General features: G+C 43.8%; 1 protein-coding gene across 3 annotated transcripts in view; it reads right to left on the bottom strand.

The window, feature by feature from the left end:
• The window catches only part of Simc1 (SUMO interacting motifs containing 1), a 28,688-nt gene that overhangs the window by 10,148 nt on the left and 1,933 nt on the right, over positions 1-16,607 (bottom strand). For 2 of the 3 annotated variants that reach the window (XM_040755994.1, XM_040755996.1), the window contains exons 2-5: positions 9,993-11,915; positions 7,909-8,141; positions 7,000-7,069; positions 336-490 (exon numbers count right to left, since the gene is read on the bottom strand). In XM_040755994.1, the coding sequence (XP_040611928.1) occupies positions 336-490; positions 7,000-7,069; positions 7,909-8,141; positions 9,993-11,915 (2,381 nt within the window). The remainder of the gene's footprint in view (positions 1-335; positions 491-6,999; positions 7,070-7,908; positions 8,142-9,992; positions 11,916-16,607) is intronic. The other variant, XM_040755995.1, reaches the window with a different exon arrangement.

The following is a 16,607-nucleotide window of genomic DNA, read 5'->3' as shown; positions in this document are numbered from 1 at the left end:
TCTACTGATGAACTCAAAATCTGAGTAGACAGTTGGGAGATGGTGAAGCTGGGGGGGGGGGGGGCCTAGCTGGAAAAGTGGGTCACTGGGGATACGGCCTTGGGGTTGCATTCTGCTTTGGCCTCTTCCTTTACTGAGTTCCTTCGCTTCCTGGCTGTCACAAGCTGAACAGCTCTGCTCCTGCCATGACAGATTGACAACCTTTGAATCAGTCCTCTTTCCTTGAGCTGTCTTTCTCACACAGTTGTTAGTGATGAGCTGACTAACACGCTGCCTTTACTTGTTATACACTACAGACCCTATTCTTGTCATACCAGAGTCTAGTACCTGATTACCTGACATTGTGGGGCTGTTTGTCACACGACAGAACGGTGTTTGCAATGGACTGCTGTAGGTGCTGCCGCTGTCTCCTCAAGATCTGCTGGAAGTCATCTTCCAGGGTCTGCACTACATAACGTAGAAAGAGGACTCGTCCAGGCAGAGTTTGTCCCTGTGGAAGAATGAATAAGCAGTCAGGCTGGCTTCTCAATCTCTTGGATGACAGGAAACCGTGGGCTGTCATAAGCAAAAGTGCAAGTTTGTATGTACCAGGGGGATTTGTGGGAATTTGCAGGGACTTTGACTGAGTCATGGTCACAGAAACTACCGACTGGTTTCCAAAGTGGCTGGACCATTTGCATTCTCATCAACAATGGCAGCCTTGCTTATTCTTTACACTCTTGTCTAAAAACGTGTGGTAAAATAGATACTGTATTTCTATCTTAGCCTTTTAAAAAACAGTGTTACAGTTTGAATGTGTGTCCTCTACTGGCTGGTATTCTGGAGAACACCTTAGCTGGTGTTGTTTTAGGAGCTTTGGCACCTTAAGAGACCGGCTTAGGTGGCGTATGCCTTTAAAGGACATATCTTGATCCAGTCCCCTTCTTCCTGCTTTTTGAATGAGGGACTTTTCTTCACCACCGCACCCTTCTACTGGGATGTCTGACTCCTTAGTTTGGAACAGAGCCAGCCATGGACTGGGATCTCTGAAACCAAGAGCCCAAATAAAGCTGTCCTTTCAAATCCTTTCACGTGTCTGTCACTGTGAGGACAATTCTGGTATAAGTGTTCAGCTTATTCATAGTCATGCACAAGGGCACAAAATCAGCCATCCTGCCAAACTTAGTTACAGCTGCCGTACCCCACTCCTCCACCCTCTGGCAATTGCTGCTTGCTTTCCTCTTTTCTTCCTTGGCTTTTGCTCCTCGGCAAGGAAGAGGCACCATGGCCAAAAGAACACCTCATGGTAGTCAGAACAGAGATCCAGGGAGAACATTACATCCCAGAGTGCTTCTAGTAGCCTCCAACCAGTACAACCTCTCTGATGCCATCAACCATGACCCTACCAGCGGACTGCCCACCCTCGTTCAGTGTCCTTGTCCCCACCTTGCCTTTTTGAGACAGGCATCTGTGTGACCCAGTCTGGCCTTGAACTCAGAGATCTGTCAGCCTCCCTTTTAACTGCTAAATGTGCAAGCTGGGGGACAAAGCTTTAGTACATGAGCATTTATAGGACCACAGGAAATAGTAATTATATAATTTACTAATGGCAAGATATACATGCCTAGAAATTTATTCATTAATTCTTCTATATTATATTTCTTTGGCATACATTTGTTTCATCTCTAGTGATCTCTCTCTCTCTCTCTCTCTCTCTCTCTCTCTCTCTCTCTCGGTTTTTGAGACAGGGTTTCTTTGTGTAACAGTCCTGGCTGTCCTAGAAATCCCTTTAGACCAGGATGGCTTCAAACTCACAGAGATCCGCCTGTTTCTGCCTCCCAAGTGCTGGGATTGAAAGTGTGCGCCACCACTCCCAGCTTTTCTAATGATCTTCTTTTTCATCGCTTATTTAAATATTGTCCTTCTTCTTAAGTCTACCTAACAGCTTTATTTATTTTTATTTTTTGGAGAATGAACTTGGGTTGTGACCTTTTTCTGAGAATTAGGTATTTGAAGAAAATACCTTTTCTAGTATGTATAGATTGGATTTATTTAGGGTAAGACATTTAGCAATCAGCATGGCTTAAAATTCTGGACCTGTTCGTTTCTAGTAATACCTACTTTAGGTATGTACATATACCGTCATTCTGTTGTTTTGTGTGTGTGCACGTGCACATAACATATGCATCCATGCCCTTGCAGAGAGGGCAGAGGAGGACATCAGGTGCCCTGCTCTGTCTGTCACTTTGTCTTATCCCTCTGAGACAAGGTCTCTCACTTAACTCAAATGGCAGGCTGATGGCATGCAAGCCCAGCAATCCTCTTGTCTGTGCCCCACAGTCAGTGCCAGGGATACAAGTATATATACCACACCTATCTTTTTACGCAGATGCAGGGGGCTTGAACTCAGGTGCTCATGTTCGCACAGTAAGTAGTCTTACATGCAGAGCCATCTTCCCAGCCTCACACACTACACTTAAGAAAACTTTTTGGCTGGCAGAGGTGGCACACGCCTTTAATCTCAGCACCCAGGAGGCAAAGGCAGGGCAATTTCTGTGAGTTCAAGGCCTGCCGGGCCTACAAAGAGTTCCAGGATGGCCAGGGCTGCACAGAGAAACTCTGTCTCAAAAAACTGAAAAGACAGAGAAAACCTGTTTCAACAAAATGGAAGGAGAAAAGGGGCTCTTAAATGATCTTCTGACCTTTAACTACATATAGATAGTTGCAAGCCACATTAAAAGTATGGTATATGGTGACCGCAGGATGGCTCACCAAGTGAAGGCTGAGTTTAATCCCCAGACCCATAGGGCAAAAGGACAGAACTGACTTTTTTGTCCTGTGGCTTCCACACATGTGTGAATACACACATGCATATATACTCACATAAAGTTCTGGTTTGGTTTGGTTGAGACAAGGTTTCTCTGTGTACCACTGGCTGTCCTGGAACTTACTCTGTGGACCAGGCTGACCTTGAACTAGAAACCTGCCTGCCTCTGTCTCCTGAGTGCTTGGATTAAAAATGTGCACCACCATGCCTAGCTTGAAACAGGTTCTCTCTTGTTGTCTTTTATTGTTTATTCCAGCATACCTAACCTACAATCTCTTGGGGGATGCTGTCTCAACTTCTCAACTCACTATGCTCACTATAGGAGTGCTGGGATTACAGATTTGTAAACATGAGTTTTTTTTAACATACATTCTAGGGTCAAACTCAGCATGTCACAATTTTACCTAATGAACTATCTTGCTAACCTCCATGTACTGTACTTTTTATGTAAGTTAATCCATTTATTAGAGGCTAGGCGGGTCTCAAACAGTAACACTTCTATGGTCTTTCGAATCCTTTAGTCTTCTGATGGCAGACTTCACTGTGAAGGCAGAAAGTAGTGTTGTAGGTCCAGCAACTCTTAACTGTCTTAATTTCCCCAGGGTCTTGTTTCTCTCAGAGCTCTCTTGCTCCCCAGGTGTCTGCAAGCACCATTAGTAGTTTAACATGAAAGACATTATGGCCTGTTTTCAAACAACGGTAGGACAGAAAGTAATCTCTTGAGCAGCTCTCAGACAAACTGGCACACTTGGGCTATGGTAAATCTGTTCCCAAGGAGGAGCTGGGGAATGAATGCTTTCTTTCTGGATGTAGCTTGTTACACTGAGTAAGGGGAAGTACCTGAGCATGGTAAACACAGAATTGCTATCTCTGTTGATGGAACACATTCATGGTCATCTGTAAGACTGTGTTCTGCAGCTACTCTGGTCTCTGGAGCTCTCACAAGTCTTGTGGTCCATATGTTGTCTGGTGGTTTGGATAAGATGCCCCACCTAAGTCTCAGGCATTTGAATACTTGGTCCCTGGTTAGTGGTTGTTTGGGAAGGATTGAGAGGTGTGGCCTTCTTGGAGGAGGTGCCACTGGGGGTGGACTCTGGGGTTCCAAAAGGCCCCCACCAGTCCCATTCTCTGCCTCCTGCTTTTGGATCAAGATGTGAGCTATCAAGTGTTCCTGCTGTCACAACTTTGCTTGGTCAGCAGAGACTCAGCTCTCTGGAACCATTAAGTCACTGTTTTTTTGTAAGAGTTCTGATATGGTCATGTCCTAAGCGTTTTGCACTTGGGACTGAGTATCTGCTGGCCTTGGTGCACCCAGAGACCACCCTCCCTCATCCTGTTGGCCTTGGTGCATGCAGAGACCCTCCCCCTCTTCCCACAGACTATGACCATTGGTGTTTTTGGATGAATGTGGATGACTTTAGGACTTTGAACTAAAAAAGTGATTAAATGCTGTAAGAGTTTAATGGGCCAACCAGGTAGGAGCCTGGAAGGCAGTGCAGAGAGCCATGTGGACTTTGGAGGCCCATTCAGAGATTTCAAAAGGGAACAATATTTGCAACTGGGCTAGAGACTGTTCTTGTGATATTTTGGCAAAGAACATGGCTGCTTGTCCTAACACTCTGCCAGAGGCTACATTTTGAAGTATTAGATGAGTTTTCTTGGAAGACATTCTCAAATGGTCCAATGCGCCCCGTGTCGCGGTTATTAGCAATCACTCTTACTCAAGTCTACCTACAATAATGAAAGGCAAGTGGGGCAGCAGGAAGAAATATAAAACGTTCAGTTTGAAAGAGGAGCATCCAGGAAACTGGAATGTTGGAACTAGCTTGTGCTGAAAGACAGGAGAGTAAGAAGGCCTGACCACATTAGAGTAAATGGAGGGCACCTTCACAGCTCTGGAAGCTGGACCGAATGTTTTTTTTTTTTTTTTTTTTTTGGTTTTTATGAGACAGGGTTTCTCTGTATTGTTTTGGAGGCTATCGGTCCAGCCCGGCCTCGAACTCACAGAGATCTGCCTGCCTCTGCCTCCCGAGTGCTGGGATTAAAGGCGTGCGCCACCCCCGCCCGGCAGACCAAGTGTATTTTGCATTGTGATATGGCCATGAGATTACGGGGCCGGTGTGTAGTGTGGTCGTTTAAATGAGACTGGCCCCCAAAGGCTCATACATTTGACTACTCGGTCCCAGCTGGCAGGACTGTTTGGGAAGAATTACGAGGTGAGGTGTGGCCTTGTTGAAGAAGGAATGTCACTGGCGGTGGTCTTATGATTTCAAAAGCCCCCTTCCATCCTTCCTGTTTGTGGATCTAGATGAAAGATCTCAGCCATTGCTCCAGTACCATGCTCCTTGTCATGACAGTGATGGGCTCTTATCCTCTGGAACCGTATGCCATAAATAAACCCTTCCTTCTTTTATTTTATTATTGGTTTTTCAAGACAAGGTTTCTCTGTATAACAGCTATGGCTGTCCTGGAACTTACTTTGTCAACCAGGCTGGCCTCTGCCTCCCAAAAGGCGTGTGCCACCATGCCCTAAACTCTTTCTTCTAAGTTGTCCTTGGCCATGGTGTTTTATCACAGCAATAGAACAGTGACTAAGACGTGCTGCTGACACAGTGTCTATTGAACAGCAAGGGTCTGGAGCATCTTAGTTTGCCATCTTACTGATGTCTCTATTACTGTCACAATGCCTTGTTATTCCACTCCCATCTGGAATTACTGTTCCCTTGGTTTTCTAATCACTGTCACCTTAGAATCTCTATTATTCTTTTGGATTCCATCTTGTGTTCCTGGGACCCCACACTTCCTTTTCTTGTTGCCACTCAATCTCCTGAGAAACATAGTAGGAGATATACTTTCAGGGTTTGCATTTCTGGAAATTTATTTAATGTGTATGAATTTTTGCCTGCATGTGTACCTCATATGTTCCTGTTGCCCACAGAGGGCAGAAGAGGGAGCCAGATCCCTTGGTATTGGAGTTACAGATGAATATGAGCTACCATGTGGGGGCTGAGAACTGAACCTGGGTCTTCCACAAGACCAGCCAGTGCTCTTAACCACTGAGCCATCTTTCCAGTCCACACCTTTATTTCATCCTCATTCCTAACTCAGAGTTTGTCCGTTTAGAACTTTAAGTAAAAAGTCACTTGTTTGATTACTTTAGGGTAAGCAGCTAGATTAACTCCAACAGTTAAAGTTGGAGGTCACTAAAGACAGAATGTGGAAAATATTTTTCTGGATTACTAAGTTTATAGCATCGGCTTTTGTTTATTACAGATGGTTCATGCCATCTCTTTAGACTTTTTGCCTACTGTGTTCCAGAATGTAGGAGTTAACAGCTCCACAAAACGATTTTCAGCTGTCACTCATCACCCGCGCTGGACTCATCCATCCCTGTCAGCATATGCACTGCCTTCTCGGTGGAGAACCTGTGTGATGCTCTAAGTGAAGATTTCCTTCCCCGTGTGCTCCAGCTCACAGCTGTCTCTGCCCAGCCTCACTACTCATCACTCCCATGCTTTCCTTGGACTCTGGCATCTTGAGTCACACGCATCGTCCTTCCCTTTACTTTCATAGCTAGGGAGCATAACTGCATTTTAATATTTATTTACTTGCAGTACTAGGGTTTGAATTCAGGATCTCATGCATCCCACCATTGAACTGTATCACTAACCCTTTTACTAATATTTTTAGTTTGATCTCAAGGAGAGAAGACATGAATATACTAATATTTGGGTTGGGAGACAGCATCTTTTTTCAAAGTCTTTTTTTTTTTTTTTTTTTTTTTTTAGTTTTTCGAGACAGGGTTTCTTTGTAGCTTTGGAGGCTGTCCTGGAACTCACTTTGTAAACCAGGCTGGCCTCGAACTCACAGAGATCCGCCTGCCTTGCCTCCCGAGTGCTGGGATTAAAGGTGTGCACCACCACCGCCGGCTTTTTAAAGTTATATTTTGGTAAGGTAAGACTCTCAGCAGGAAACAATGGCTTGGTGGGTAAAGGAGCTTGGTGACAAGCCTGATAGCATGAGTTCAATCCCCAAGACCCACAGGATGGAAGGGAGACCAACGCCTGCAAGTTGTTCTCTGACCTTCTCACACTCCATGTGTTCTCAAATATGCAACCATACTCACACCCACGCACAAATAAATATAAGTTAAAAATTCCTCTGCAAAAGATCTGTCTTCATCATTATGTTACCTCTTCCTCCATGACGTAGGTAAGCAGTTTCCAGTCCCATTCCACTGTCTTGGCATTGGCTGGATGCAGCCTGAAAGTCAAGATACATCAATCAGAATTCTGGAGAACTTAGTGGCAGAAGGGATAGGGTCTGTAAGATGACAGGAGACAAACATCTTCTTACCCTGAGCACCTGGCCTCCCCCAGTGCCACACCATGTCAATCTCTGGCCACCATAGCTACTGAGTTTTACCTACCAGAACTGCATGAGACATGTGATTTGTTGATTTAATAATATCCTATCATTCAGTTCACTGTGATTATCTCAAAAATGGACTCATTCATGATAAGCCAATTATAATTCAACTCAGTTTCAAAATTGTTGTGTAATTATGGAAGTTGATTTTCTAACCAAGTATCATTAAAATCTGAAGCTGAGGACTATAGTGTAGAGCCCCAAAACCAGACCAAGGCAGAGTTGAAAGCTGGGTCCCAGTAGCCACTTATGAAAACAGCATCAAATAACATCTTATTCTCAGGTTTCTAGTGAAAATAAGTCATTACATTCTTTTTTTTTTTTTGAGGTGTGTTTTTTTTTATTAAGTATGGTTTTTTATTTAAATTAGAAACATGCATGCTTCAAATGTCAATCCCAGCTCCTCCCTTCTCCCTCCACCAGCCCCCCCAACCCCCCGCCCAATCCCCACATCCTTCCCCAGGGAGGGTGAGGTCCTCCTTTGGGGGATCTCCAAGAGTCATTACATTCTTTTACCAGCAATTGAAGCCAGTTTTGATTGGGTTTCCTGTCACTTGCAACGGACATTATTAAGAAACCCCCCAGGTCAGCTTAATAAAGCTTAGACAAGGAAAGCTATGCCCTGTGTCTACATTCCCTACAAGACTTGGTCAAGCAGCAGTAATGACTCCTACTGTTGAATTTTCATGAGAAGCATGTAGGCCTCCTTGAGGACATCCACAGTCTCAGAGTCACTGAGCAGGATTTTCTGGATGATGTGAGCCACAATTTCTCTGGGTGGGTAATGTTGGGGTGAAACAAAGTCCATCAAAAACTGCACAGTCCCCAAAGGAAAGTTTTCTTCAATAGTGTTTGTCACCATTCTTAGTCTTCGATGAGGGATGGGTTCTAATTTCTGACCCTTGCTCTGTAGAGACAAAGAGTAGATAGATATCAGGAAGGGTTCTACACTTCCTAAAAGCAAGAAGTTCAGCAATAGGTTGAAAACAGCAAAATTTCTATGCACTTGAAATATTTTATTAAAGAGAGAAAAGATAGCTCTACTCTAGTGGTGGTGTCACCTTTAGTCCCAGCACTCGGGAAGCAGAGGCAGGTGGATCTCTGTGAGTTCGAGGCCAGTGTGGTCTACAGAATGAGTTCCTGGTCAGTCAAGGCTACACAGAGAAACTGTCTTGAAAAATAAACAGCAACAACAGAAAAGTAACAGAAAGGCAAATATCAAAGAGCCAAGAACAGTCAGAGAGAGGCGTTCCTGACCTTCCTGCCTCCACCTTCTAAGTGCTAGGATTATGGGGCAGTGAAAACGGTATAGTAGACATTTTTAGAGATAAGAAGATTTGAGTTGGGCTGCAGAGATAGCTCAGCTGTTAAGAGCAGTGGCTGCTCTTCCAGAGGTCCTGAGTTCAGTTCCCAACAACTACACGGTGGCTCACAACCATCAATAGTGGGTTCTGATGCCCTCTTCTGGCATAAAGTTGTACATGCAGATAAAGCACTCGCATACATTGAAAAAAAAAAAGGCTAGCACTTTGTGTTGCTAGAAGAATTAATACCATATTTCTTCCCCCTCCTTCTCTCCCAATCTTTCTCTTTTCTTTTTGAGAGGGTATCACATAGCCCAGGTTGATAGGGAATTTACTATGTTTGCAGCAGACACTGGCCTTGAACTCCTGATCCTTCTGCCTCCAGCTCCCAACCACACTATGCATGGTTTTTAAGTGTTACAGTCTATAAACAACAAAAACAATAACAAATACATGTTAAAAATACCAATCACTAAAAAAATTAAATGGTTATATATAAAAGGCAATTGAAAAGGGACTACATAGAATTATTTATAATAAATGTTGTCTGATAGTACTATAGGTGACTTTAAATACATTAAAATAACTTTTAGAGCTGGGTGTTGGTGGCGCATGCCTTTAGTCCCAGCACTGGGGAGGCAGAGGCAGGTGGATCTCTGTGAGTTCGAGACCAGTCTGGTCTACAAGAGCTAGTTTCAGGAAAGCCTCCAAAGCCACAGAGAAACTCTGCCTCGAAAAAAACAAAATTTTAGAAAGCACTATTTACAAAGATTTGTTTTTATTTTTACTTCATGTTCGCATGTGTGGACCTGTGCATGTGAGGATGGTGCTGGAAGTCCAGGAGGTTCTGCCCCTGGACTCTGCCTGCCTCTGCCTCCTGAGTGCTGGAATTAAAGGTGTGCACCACCACCAAGTAATAATGCTTCATGCTATGAGACTGTCACAACATTTTTGTCCATATGTATTTAATTTAATTCTCATAGGTCAATGAAGATTAATGGGAAATGGTATTCACATTAAAGTGTTTAAATTTAATTTCTACATCCAGATTCTAAGGAATGATTTGAGGCATTGGAGTGACAAGGGTCTCCTTTCTCTCTGTGATATGGGAACTGTATGGGTGTCAAGAAGAGAAGGATAAAGAGACGGAAGACAAGAATTTGATGGAAACTAACATTTCACACACATCGTCTATTTGGCGGCCCTCTGGGGTGTGTTTTAATCTCTGCTTGACAGACAGGGAGGCTAAGACCCACAAATGAAAGTGACATGTGTAGCGCATGTGTGGGCTGAGATCTGAACACAGACCTCACTTCATCTTCAAGTGGAAGAAAGAGAAAAATTCATTTCCACTAGGCCCATTCTCTAATGCAGGGATTCTTATCATAGTATTTTTATCCAGGGCCTATGGGAAGAAGACATAATCCCCAGGGGGAGGGAGTATGCTAGCTTACCTCCCGTGTGTCTTTATCTGGTATTAATGTCTGGAAGAAGAGATGATGTACTGGAGGTCGTAAGAAGTATTTCAGTCTATGCAGGCAAGGTCTATTGTATACCCCAACTTGTGGTATTTGTCCTTGTATCTGGGCAGACCCAGGGTTGGCAAGCTGTGGCAATGATCTCTCTTTTTTGGCTAAACTGTCTGTGACAGAGAGCCAAGGAACTTTTTCTAAAGAAAATTCAGACTGTGGAGATAGTGGGCTGGCAGAGCAATTCGGAGAGGACAGAGCAGAGATATCCATAGGAGTGTCACGATTCTGCACTTCTTCCGGAGAAGACTTTGGCTTGTCTCTTGCTAAGTTCAATAACTTTTGTGGTAAGTGAGACATATCTCCTGGTAAGTGTGGTGTATCTCCAACTGACTGTGGTACACCTCCTGGTGGTGGTATCACATCTCCTGATGACTGTGACATACCTCCTGGTGACTGCATCACATCTCCTGATGATTGTGACACACTTCCTGGTGACTGCATCATATCTTTTGATGACTGTGTCATACCTGATAGCTTCATCACACCTCCTGCTGGCTGAGTCACAGCTCCTGCTGGCTGAGTCACACCTCCTGCTGGCTGAGTCACAGCTCCTGCTGGCTGAGTCACAGCTCCTGCTGGCTGAGTCACACCTCCTAGTGATTGTGTCATATCTGATAGCTTCATCACAGCTCCTGCTGGCTGAGTCACAGCTCCTGCTGACTGAGTCACACCTCCTAGTGATTGTGTCACACTTCCTGATGACTGTGTCACACCTGATAGCTTTATCACACCTCCTGCTGGCTGAGTCACACCTCCTGCTGGCTGAGTCACACCTCCTGCTGGCTGAGTCACACCTCCTGCTGACTGTGGCACACCTCCTGCTGACTGTGGCACAGCTCCTGCTGACTGTATCACACCTCCTGCTGACTGAGTCACACCTCCTGGTACCTGCATCACTTCTGGTGACTGTGGCACATCTCCCAGCAGTGGTGGCACATCTTGCAGTGACTGCAGCACATCTTGTAGTGACAGTGGCATGTCTTGCAGTGACCATGGCAAGTCTTGTGGATATGACAGGTTTTGAGGTCGGCCTGGAACGTCTTGAGGTAGGCCCAGAGTATCTTGGGGTGGGTATAGTGGGTGTTGAGGACGCCATGGTAAGTTTTGACATGTGCCTGGCATGTTCTGCTGAGGGCATGGCACATCTTGAGGTGGATGAGGCAAAGCTTGGAGCTGACACTGCACAGTTTGTGACGGGCATGGCAAGGCTTGTGACGGGCATGACACAGCTTGTGATGGGCATGACAAGGCTTGTGGGGGACATGAGGAAGCTCGTGGTGGACATGGTGAAGCTCTTAGTGGGCATGATAAGGCTTGTAGTGGGCATAGCAAGCCTTGTGGTTGGCAAGGCATATCTTGCTGTGGGCATGGCAAAGAGGCCCTCTGATTGCTGCTGCTACTGTTATTGCTTGTTGAGGAGAAGGAGCTAACATCTGAAGAGAGCTGCAGGCTTGTCAAGAAGCTGAGGTCACCTTTGTACGCGATTGAGCTACAGTTTGGCTCTGGTGGATAAACAGAGTCCTGGTTGATAGATGTAGGAGGTCGAGAACCTTCAAACATATTTTCCTCCAACAAATCCAAATCTACAGGATCATTGTTGACGATTCTTGGTGCTGCAGGCTGAGAGCCTCTGTCCCCAGGGGCTTCCATCGCCTCTTTGCCTGACAGACTGGTACATGTCTGAAGACTGGGTAGCTCCTTCTGAGAGGAAGCTACAGGTTCTAAAGTCAAATCAAGAGTGGCAATAGGTCTATTTTCTTCCTCATTTCTCGTCAGATCAATCACACAGAGTCCATTACGATCCTTTGCCCTTGTTCTGGTCTCTCTAGTTAGGTCAATGAAGTCCTGTTAAAAGATTGTGGGAAGAGTGAGAGAAGAGCACATTAACTTTATTTGAGAAGACTGAGGCTTTAGCTTTCAACAGTGAATATCACTTTACTTTCTCATTTCATTGATATTTTTATACCTGCAGTGCTAGTCACTGAACTCAGGGCCTTGTGTGTGCTCGGTAAATATTCTACCTCTGAGCTAATTCTCAATCTTCCTATATATCTTCTATAAGTATTAGTTTTATGTTCTTTATGTAATATTTTGCTAATGTGTTGTGGGATACTATTTTAACTAAGTAAAGATGTGTTAACATTTGTTTATGTTGCAGAATGTTACTTTAAGTTTATGCTGCATTTGTTTAATGATGTAAGGATGTGTTACATTTGTACTGAATGCTTAATTCGGTAAAGATGTGTTTCATTTGTTTTACCTTGCCTGCCTAAGGCACCTGATTGGTCTGATAAAAAGCTGAACAGCCAATAGCTAGGCAGGAGAGGGATAGGCAGAGCTGGCGGGCAGAGAGAATGACTAGGAGGAGAAATCGAGGCTCCAAAGAGAAGGGGAAGAGAACAAGGGGGAAAGAGAAGGACACACCCAGGGTCAGAAGCCAGGCAGCAGACAGGCAGACATGGAGACATCAGGGAAATAAGATAAGATATACAGAAAGCCCCGAGGCAAAAGGTAGATAAAGAGAAATGAATTAAAATAAGAGCTAAGGTAAGGCTGAGCATTCATAACTAATAAGAAATCTCTGTCATGATTTAGGAGCTGGTTAGTGACCCAAAATGAAAGCCTAGTACACTAATATCAAAGCTGTCAACTTCTTCTGTACATTCATAAATTATCCAAATGCAAGATATATGTGAGAATGTGATTTTTTTCCTGATCCAAGAAAGACAGGTAACTAGTAGAGAATATTTTATTCTTCACAAACAAAAAGCAGCATTTGCTTGAAAAGCAAATCTCCAGGATAATTTGCAATAGAAACTAAACAAGGTGGTAAGTTAATATGAGGACCTAGGTACTAAGAACACACTGAGTGTCACAGGATCCAGGAGTCCCAAAGATTCCTAGTCTCACCAGGAATCTGTCAAGGATGGACATATAAACAGAAATGGACTTATGGCCGGAGGGGGGGTAGGGAGGGGGAGAGGGACGCAGAGAATTGAAAGTACACTCCTAAAAGGGAGAGAAAAGTAGGCAACTTAGCGGGATAATTGAGTCTTTAAGGGCTATAGAAAAGTCTCCCACTAACCCTATGCATATGTGAGTGTGAGTTTTAGTCAATCCTCTCCTCTGATTATCAGTGTCCTCCCAGTTTCCAGAAAAATTCCCACAGCTTGTCACTCTGCTGCCTGAGAAGGTCGCAGAGATCACCACATTACTCTACTTCTGTTGGTTTCTGACCCTGTCTTTTTGAGACAGGTTCTAAAGCCAAAGCTAGCCTCAAATTTGTGGCAATTCTGTCTCAACCTTCCTGTAAGAAACACAGATATTTATTACTATAGTTTTCAAGAAAGTTATTGTTAAAGAAACTATCTCTTTTCTTTTTCTTTTTTTAAAAGTATTCATGCATGTGTGTCCTGCTGCCCTCAGATCCCCAGGATTGGGGTTCAGATGGTTGTGAGCTGCCAGGAGGATACTGGGAATTTAACCCAGGACCTCTGGAAATGTAGGCAGTGCTCTTAACCACAGAGCCATCTCTCCAGCTCCTATTTCTTAAAGTGTTAGTTTTTAAGCCTATATTTAGAATAGCTGATGCTCTTCATTTCTTTGTGAAAATATGTATTTCCACTTGATGTCATTTGTTTTCAGCTTAAATATCTTGCAATGCAGGAGTTCTAGTGAAAAGTTCCGTTTATTTTTAGTTTGCTCTTATTCTTTTTTTTTTTTTTTTGGTTTTTTTTTTTTGGTTTTTACGAGACAGGGTTTCTCTGTATTGTTTTGGAGGCTATCGGTCCAGCCCGGCCTCGAACTCACAGAGATCCGCCTGCCTCTGCCTCCCGAGTGCTGGGATTAAAGGCGTGCGCCACCACCGCCCAGCGTAGTTTGCTCTTATTCTTGAAGGTAATTCCGTAGATGCAGAATTCATTTTTAAATTAATTTTTATTTAAATTAAAAACAATCTTATTTTATATACCAATTCCAGTTCCCTCTCCCTCCTGTCCTCCCATTTCCCCCACCATCTCCCCATCCCACCCTCCATCCACTCCCCAGGGAGGCTGAGGATCATCAAAGTCTGTCACACCATTTGGGGCAGGACCTAGGCCCTCCCCCATGTATCTAGGCTGAGAGAGTATCCCTCCATTGGGAATGGGTTCCCAAAGCCCATTTGAGCACTAGGAATAACTACTGGTTCCACTGCCAGTGGTCCCATAGACTGCCCAAGTCCTCCAACTGACACCAACGTTCAGGGGTCCTGGTTTGGTCTTATGCAGGTTCCCCAGCTGTCAGTCAACACAGAATTCTTAACTGAAAAGTTTCTTCCTTTCATTATTTGAACATGTCAGCCTGAGTCTTTTGGCCTCCATAATTATAAGATGTTAGCTGTTAATTGTATAGCTGTTTTCTATGTGTAACATGTTTTCTCTGTGTAGATAAAAAAGAAGTTTTCTTTGTTTATTCTTCCATGTGTCTTATTTTTGGGGTCTGTATGTTAATTCTCCCACAATCAAATCTGATAAATTTCATCAATTGTTTTTTCAAAAACATTTCTCTCATCCATTCCTGCCCTGTTACAGCTTTATGATGATGATGATGATGATGATGATGATGATGATGATGATGATGATTTTGGTTTTTCCAGACAGGGTTTCTTTGTGTAGCAGACTTTGGCTGTCCTGGAACTTGCTCTGTAGACCATGCTGGCCCCTAACTCCCTAAGATCTTGCCTGCCTCTGCCTCCTGAGTGCCAGAATTAAAGGCAAGTGTCACCACCTGGCTGTCCCTGCTCTTTAAGACTCCATCGCACACATAATACCCTACATAACTATGTGCTTATTGAGTTTATTTAATCTCCCTGCTCATTCTGTTTTTTTGTTTTGTTTTGTTTTTTTACAAGACAGGGTTTCTCTGTATTGTTTTGGAGGCTGTCGGTCCAGCCCGGCCTCGAACTCACAGAGATCTGCCTGCCTCTGCCTCCCAAGTGCTGGGATTAAAGGCGTGCACCACCACTGCCTGGCCCATTCTGTTTTTGAACTTGGTGATTTCTATTCCTTTGCCCTGAACTTCCACATTTAACTGTCTTTCCTGATGAGCTCACCTAGTATATTCTAAAAAACATTCTGTTATGGCAGATCTTCATCTCTCCCTCCCCTCCCCTCCTCCAGATCAACCCCCACCCCAGTTTTACAGCGGACAACTTACTTCAGCTTCCCACCCACCACACCCCCATCCCCAGTGGCTCACACAGACCTTCCCCTCCTAACTTCCCTCCCACCACTCATTGCTTTATCCTAGCCCCTAACTCCAGCAGGCAATCCCTGGGAACCTGAGAAGCAGCCAGGGATCAGAAGATATCAGCAGATGGAAAGATCTCCCATCAATAGGATTCATACAAAAGTAATCCACAGATTCATTGTAATTTCCATGAAAATTCTAACACAGTTCTTTACAGATCTTGAAAGGACAATGGAAAAACAAAAACCCAGGGTAGCTAAAACAATCCTGAACAATAAAAGAACTGTTGGAGGTATCACCATCCCTGATTTCAAACTGTGCTACAGAGCTATAAAAATAAAAACCACATGACACTGACACAAAAACAGACATTGGTCACTGTAACTGAACTGAGGACCCAGACATAAATCACATACCTATGGACATCTGATTTTTGATAAAGAAAGCAGAAATACACACTGGAAAAAGCCTCTTCAGCATATGGTGCTGGTCACACTGGATGATTGCAATGTAGAAGAATGCAAATAGATCGACACACACTTAGCACCCTGTACAAAACTCAACTCCAATGGATTAAAGATACCAATACAAAGTCAGACACATTGAACCTGACAGAAGAGTAAGCCGGGAATAGTCTTGAACTCATTGGCACAGGGAAGGACTTTGACCAGAACACCATGAGCTTAGGCACTAAGATCGACATTAACAAATGGTACCAAATGAGACTGAAAAGGACACCAGCGTTCAGACTAAAGTGGCCGCCTATAGAATGGGAAAAGATTCTTACCAACTACACATCCCACAGAGGGCTGATATCCACAATACATTAAAAAAAAAAACCTCAAGAGACTAGATATCAAGAAAACAATCCAATCAAAACATCTGGTAGCATATATTACATTGTAAAAGAACTTGTCCCACAAACATCCCATCATAGTTGTCAATAGCAAAAGCAAAAGAGACCCAGCTGAATCATTTTTATGTTAGAATAACATGAAGTTGATAAATTACTGTGTACCAGGATCCATACTATGTACAAGGAATAACAATATCAGCAAAATAGCCTATAATCTGAATGAGGTAGAGATGTTCAATTTAAATGCCTAAAGTTATTATGAGAGTTTACAAAGTCACTACAATCTCAGAGCTGGGGATATATTCCAGTTTGTATCATGCCTGCCTAAGAGACACGAGGCCCTCCACTTGATCCCCAGCACCCCATAAACCAAGGATGGTTGTACACGCCTGCAATCTCAATATTCAGTAGGTGGAAGAAGGGGAAATCAGAAGTCAAGTCATCCTCAGCTA

This window comes from Mesocricetus auratus, unplaced genomic scaffold, assembly GCF_017639785.1.
Source record: "Mesocricetus auratus isolate SY011 unplaced genomic scaffold, BCM_Maur_2.0 Super-Scaffold_100013, whole genome shotgun sequence".
Lineage (NCBI taxonomy): Eukaryota > Metazoa > Chordata > Mammalia > Rodentia > Cricetidae > Mesocricetus > Mesocricetus auratus.
Note: the sequence above shows the minus strand (reverse complement) of the source record. Positions and strands in the feature narration are given on the sequence as shown.